Source organism: Palaemon carinicauda, chromosome 10 (assembly GCF_036898095.1).
Source record: "Palaemon carinicauda isolate YSFRI2023 chromosome 10, ASM3689809v2, whole genome shotgun sequence".
Lineage (NCBI taxonomy): Eukaryota > Metazoa > Arthropoda > Malacostraca > Decapoda > Palaemonidae > Palaemon > Palaemon carinicauda.
Window position 1 is genome coordinate 109911882 of NC_090734.1, and position 6598 is coordinate 109918479.

Here is a 6598-nt window from a genome sequence, read left to right on the forward strand (position 1 = left end):
ATATATATATGTATATATATGAAAGCATTTAACTTATTTGTCTAAGCTCTAATAGTAAATGATATTCGTGAATTATGAAGGAAAACACTATTTCATGTTATTTCAGATAAAAAGTAAAAAGACATTAATTAAAGAAAGATACACCAGCTCCAAAAGTGTCGTCTCCTACCCACTCTATGAAAATTCGTCAGCCTAAAAAGAAGAATGAGTCAATATCCGAAGCGAGGAAGAGTTTAATGACAGTTACAAGAGAGGTTTGCTGAACCTCACCCACAAAAAAAGGTGTTGTGAACCTCAGTAGGCTGTGAGGTTTAACAAAACTTTTAAACGAGAGAAAGGTTTAGTAAAGAGGGGGTTTTTAGTAACCTTTTGAACGTAAAAAAAAAATTACGATATGACGATTCTAACTGCACAAATAAAGGAAATTTGCTAATCAATTTAACTTTAACTGTTGATGAACCTCGCCAGCAAACATAAGTTCACTGAACCTTTAAAGAAAAACCTCAACAAACAAAACCCTTTGATGTACAACATCCGCTAAAACGAGTTTAAGACTTAAACGATCAATAAATTATTAATTTTCTTTTTTTTTCTCTTTCCGCAATTTTCTTAAAACTGGGAAGAAATTTAGTCAATGTTGCCATAGATGGTGATATTCTTTTCTTGTGTACTAATCCACTTCAACTCTAACGTTGTTTTCCTTTTCTTTTTTAGTTATTCTATTTTTACACATTTTTGATATCTTAAAAAAAACACGTGGGAACAATTATGCATACACATAATCCATACTTAGGCATATGTATGGATATCTTAATCCGTATGCCTGAGAATATAATGTTTTGTAAAGAAGATTTAATTCGAGTTATCCAGCTCCAAAGGAATAAAAAAAACTCTCTTTGGGGTCATCACCAACATTTCTCTATAAACGTCCTCTTCATGTGAAGAAGCTCTCTCTCTCTCTCTCTCTCTCTCTCTCTCTCTCTCTCTGTTTCTTCTTCTTCTTCTTCTTCTTCTTTGTGTTGACTCTGGTTTCAAAAGTCTGTAGTCCCGGGGACATTGCAGATAGATGACGAGACTTCCATATCATCTTTTTTTTCCCCCATTCTGGGAATAACTATTTTCATCTTTATGTTCTTGTGTGTCCTAAACTCTAAAACCACTCCAGGGTAGATATGGGAATATATGGCGGAAATATTTGTTTAAATATAAATTGCATCCTCAACCCTTATATTTCATACAGTGGGTCTGGCTGGTATATAGTATTAACAGAGAAATCCTGTCTTGCCAGGAAATCTAGTTCCTTATGCATTACTAGTTGTTTTCTACTATTAGAAAGTTACTGAAGAGAATTAAGGGGCAAATAAAGATTTAGAGTCAATTTAGAAATGTAATATGGTAAAATCATAAAACGACAACTACTGTAGAAGTACCTCAATATGAAGGCGTTCACTGCCCACTCAATATCACGAATTTCGAGTGAAGTATCGACATACAAGAAAGACTTATATTTATGATACGAACACCTCCCAATCATTATCTTATTGATAATGTAAGAAGAATGATACGAACATCTAACTTAATTGCAAACGCTCAGAAGACGTTGATTATTATTATTATTATTATTATTATTATTATTATTATTATTATTATTATTATTATTATTATTATTATCAATTGAACTACAACTCTAATTGAAAAAGAATGCCCAAAGACCAAAGGCTCCAACGAATGAAAATAGCCCAGTGAAGAAAATATGGAAATAGATGAACTACAAAAGAAGTAATGAACAATAAAAGTAAAAATATTTTGAGAACAGTAAGAACTACGAACATATCTGCATATATAAACTATACAAAGAGTTTTCCGGGAAGATCTGAATGCAAAGGATGGTTTCAACTTTGAAACATCCTCTGCAATTGCATACCGAACTCATTTAACGACCGAAGATTAATATCTATATAAAAAACAAAAATAATTGACCCTAAGTTCTTTTCCAACAGGTTAAGATGAGTGTCATCGGCTGAAGGCCAGACAGGAGAACAACACTCGAAAAAAGGTCAAAAGAAAGAATTAAAACACTTCTTCACAATAGATTGACCACGGAAAATCTTGAAGTACTTTGTCAATAAGCGCTGAGATCAATGTCAACCATACAAACTCTCTGACCACAATCAAGAGATTTTTGCACAATATTTGAGATTGTAAGTATGGCAATCACATGCTCCAAGGCCTTTACGAAATCTAAATTGTAAACTAGGGAACAGAGTATTACCTTTAGCATATGTATTTATAAGTTTTTGCCAAAAGACATGGAAGAAAAAATACTTTAATTGACCTTGTAAATTCATGTTTATTGTTTCTTAGCCGAGGAATGGGGTAGGTACTTCAATATTTTCTAATACCCAGAAAAATAGCAACCACTAAATTCACATGCACACTGCACTGCACATTTTCATTCACGTTCGTACACTGTAATGGCATTCTTTTTTGTTTACATTCCTTGCCCATCTTGCTGCTGATAATAGACCAGCAAGTGAAAGCTTGCTTGCTCTTATTTTGGTTTGCTGGAGTTTTTGTGACATTTTTGCACGCAAGTGCTTGTATATAAGATCGTTGTCATATTAATAAAGTTACGATGCCATAACACACACACACAAACACACACACACATACATACATATATATATATATATATATATATATATACAGTATATATATATATATATATATACAGTGGTACCTCTACATAAGAATTTAATCCGTTCTAGAACCAACTTCGGGTGTAGAAAATGTTCGGATGTCGAAACGAATTTTCCCATAAGAATACATTGAAATAGGATTAATCCATGGTTGAGCCCAAAAACCTATGATAACTTTTAATAAACTACTACACATAATTTCCCATGAGAATAATGCACACTAAATTAGATAATAGACATGTAAAAAAGAAGAATTAGCAAAAATGATAAATGAGAAAACGAGTTTTTAGCGTCACTTTACCTTAGAATCTCCAGCGCAGGTGTTGTTGGTCTTGCTACGCAGAGAGGAGACGGACGGGCGGCGAGGAGGTAGAGAGGTTAACTACGATAAACGTACACTACCGTAAACTTATTCTAACTTACACTAAGTGAACTTTAACATAACTTAGCTTATTTTTTTTTCATTTTTATATTTTATATTCTTTTTACATTTTCTTTTTTTTTCTTTTTGATGATTAATTTCAATCACTTTCACTCTCTACACTTAAAATTGATTGAATTTCTTTCGCTTCACTCTTTGCCGTTTTCTTTGTTTCACTTTCTTCCGCTTCACTCTTTGCTTTTTTCTTCGAATCACTTACATCCTCTTCATCACGAGTTTCGCTTCGTATTTTTTTTAAAGAAATTATCGATAGATAGTTGCTTGGTACGGCTTTTTCAGAATGTTTCGAAAGTGAGTTAGGCAAACATTATCGAACTGCGAAACTACACGACAAACCTGCAATTTTTTTGGGTGGTATTTGTCGATGAAGTCGACCACGTCTTGATATTTTCCTAACACCTGTTTTATATGCGCCGAACCCAACACATGTTCTACCTTCTCGTTCCCTTCCACGTCATCACTCATGTGCTCAGACATATCATGGAGTTCCTTGAGCTCCTCTGTGGTAAGTTCATCGTGATGTTCGGCGACGAGTTCCGTAACGTCATCTGCGTCGACCTCCAGACCCATGGACTTGCCTAGGGAGACAATTTCCTTTACGTCTTCCGCTGCACCCACCACAGGATCAGGTTCGGGGTCAAAACCTTCGAAATCTCGGGAAGAAACTGCATCAGGCCACAGCCTCTTCCAGGCAGAATTAAGGGTCCGTCGAGTTAATCTCACCCAAGCCTGATCTATGATCTTCAAGCAGTGCACGATGTTGAAGTGGCTCCTCCAAAATTCACGCAAAGTTAAGTTGGTGCTTTGCGTGACATTAAAGCACTGCTTAAATAAGTGCTTGGTGTACAGCTTCTTAAAATTAGAGATGACTTGCTGGTCCTTGGACTGGAGGATAGAGGTGGTATTCGGTGGAAGATACAGCACCTTTATGAACTTAAATTCATCGAAGATATCATCTTCAAGTCCGGGGGGGGGGGTGACCGGGTGCATTGTCAAGGCATAGCAGGCACTTTAAGGGCAATTTCTGTTCATGAAGATACTTCTTCACAGAAGGGCCGAAAACTTTGTTAACCCATTGCACAAAGAACTGCCTAGTGACCCAGGCCTTCGAGTTGGATCGCCAGAAAAACATAAAGCTGGTCCTTATCGACGTTGTGTGCCTTAAAGGCCTAGGGTTCTCGGAATGGTAAACCAGTAAGGGCTTGACTTTAAAGTCCCCACTAGCATTGGCACATAGGGCAAGAGTCAACCGATCCTTCATGTGCTTATGCCCAGGCAGATTTCTTTTCTTCGGCGGTGATGTAGGTTCGACTGGGCATCTTCTTCCAAAACAGCCCGGTTTCATCACAATTAAACACTTGCTGCTCTTCGTAGCCTTCTTCCAGCACGATCCTTTCGAAGTTCTTGACAAAGTCAGCTACAGCCTTTGTGTCCGCACTAGCAGCCTCTCCATGGCAAACAACTGAATGAATCCCTGACCGTTTCTTAAATTTCTCAAACCAGCCACGAGATGCCTTGAAATCATTTGAGGAAGGTTGGGTATGAACTCTCCCCAGCATCACCCCCAGAGCTCTCCTCCTTCAAGTCCGTAAAGATGGCGTGCACCTTCTCGCAGATGACGGTTTCGGTGATGGTGTCGCCAACGATCTCTCCGTCCTTGATCCACACTAGCAGATGTCGTTCCATCTCTTCTATGATAGGGCTACGGCGTTTTGAAATAATGGTGATCACCTTAGAAGGTTTCACTGCTTTAATAGCTTCCTTTTGTTTAAGGATTGTCGAGATCGTCGACATATTACTGCTATACTGTTTAGCAAGTTCACTCACGCGGACGCCACGCTCATGTTTTTCAATAATTTCCTGCTTTACGTCTAAAGAAAGCATTTCCATCTTCCTTTTCTCACCACTACCACTACCACTTGCAAAACTAAGCCTTTTAGGACCCATACTTTAAGTAAATTACCGTTAAAGGATGTACGTAAAAAAATCACGATTAACTCACAGTTAATAGCAGAACGCACAGGGCACAACTGCAAGAAGCGGACGAGAACAGAGGACTGACCAGAGCAGCGCCAATTGAGAGTCCCTCCAAGGTCGAAGTGCTGCCTTCTATCGGCGGAAATAAAAAACACTTCAGGCGCTAGGAGCACCGACTACGCGTACGAGTATTGGTTACTTCGGGTGTCGAAAAAAAATTCGGGTGTAGAGTAGGAACGTGTTCGAATTGTACTTCTTATTGATAATGTAAGAAGAATGATACGAATAACTAACTTAATCGCATACGCTCAGAAGACGTTTATTAATATCATTATTATTATTATTATTATTATTATTATTATTATTATTATTATTATTAGCTGAGCGACAACCCTAATTGAGAAAAAATGCCCAAAGACCAAAAGCTCCAACAAATGAAAATAGCCCAGAGAGGAAAATATGGAAATATATGAACTACAAAAGAAGTAATGAACAATAGAAATAAAATATTTTAAGAACAGTAAGAACAACAAACATATCTGCATATATAAACTATACAAAGAGTTGTCCGGGAAGCTCTGAATGCAAAGGATGGTCTCAACTTTGAAATATCCTTTGCAATTGCATACCGAACTCATTTAACGACAGTGCCAAAGATTAATATCTATATAAAAAACAAAAAATAATTGACCCTGAGTTCTTTTCTAACAAGTTAAGATGAGATTCATCAGCTGAAGACCAGACAGGAGAGCAATACTCGAAACAAGGTACATTGAAAGAATTAGCATGCTTCCTCCTAATAGATTGGCCACGGAAAATCTTGAAGTACTTTGTCAATTAGCGCTGAGATTAATGTCAATCATACAAACTCTCTGACCACAATCAAGAGATTTCTGCACAATATCTGATATTATAAGTATGGCATCACATGCTCCAAGGCCTTTACGAAATCCAAATTGCAAACTAGGGAACAGAGTATTACCTTTAGCATACGTATTTATAAGTTATGCCAAAAGACTTGAAAGAAAAAATACTTTAATTTACCTTGTAAATTCATGTTATTGTTTCTTAGCCGAGGAATGGGGTTGGTACTTCAATATTTTCTAATACCCAGAAATATAGCAACCACTAAATTCTCGTGCACACTACACTGTACATGTTTCATTCACGTTCGTACACTGTAATTGTATTGCTTTTTGTTTCATTCCTCGCCCATCTCGCCGCTGATAATAGACCCGCGTGTGAAAGCTTGCTTGCTCTTATTTTGGTTTGCTGAAATTTTTGTGATGTTTTTGCTCGCAAGTACTTGTATATAAAATCGTTGTCATGTTCATAAAGTTACGTTGCTATAACACACACACACACACACACACATACACACACACACACACATATATATACAGTATATATATATATATATATATATATTTATATATATATATATATATATATGTGTGTGTGTGTGTGTGTGTGTGTGTGC

General features: G+C 36.7%; 1 protein-coding gene across 1 annotated transcript in view; it reads left to right on the plus strand.

Annotated features, from left to right (window-relative positions):
* LOC137648172 (uncharacterized) overlaps positions 1-2024 on the plus strand; it is a 25397-nt gene extending 23373 nt beyond the window's left edge. Inside the window, exon 4 of the mRNA XM_068381098.1 lies at positions 2001-2024. Within this exon, the coding sequence (XP_068237199.1) occupies positions 2001-2024 (24 nt within the window). The remainder of the gene's footprint in view (positions 1-2000) is intronic.
* The last annotated feature ends 4574 nt before the right edge of the window (positions 2025-6598 follow it).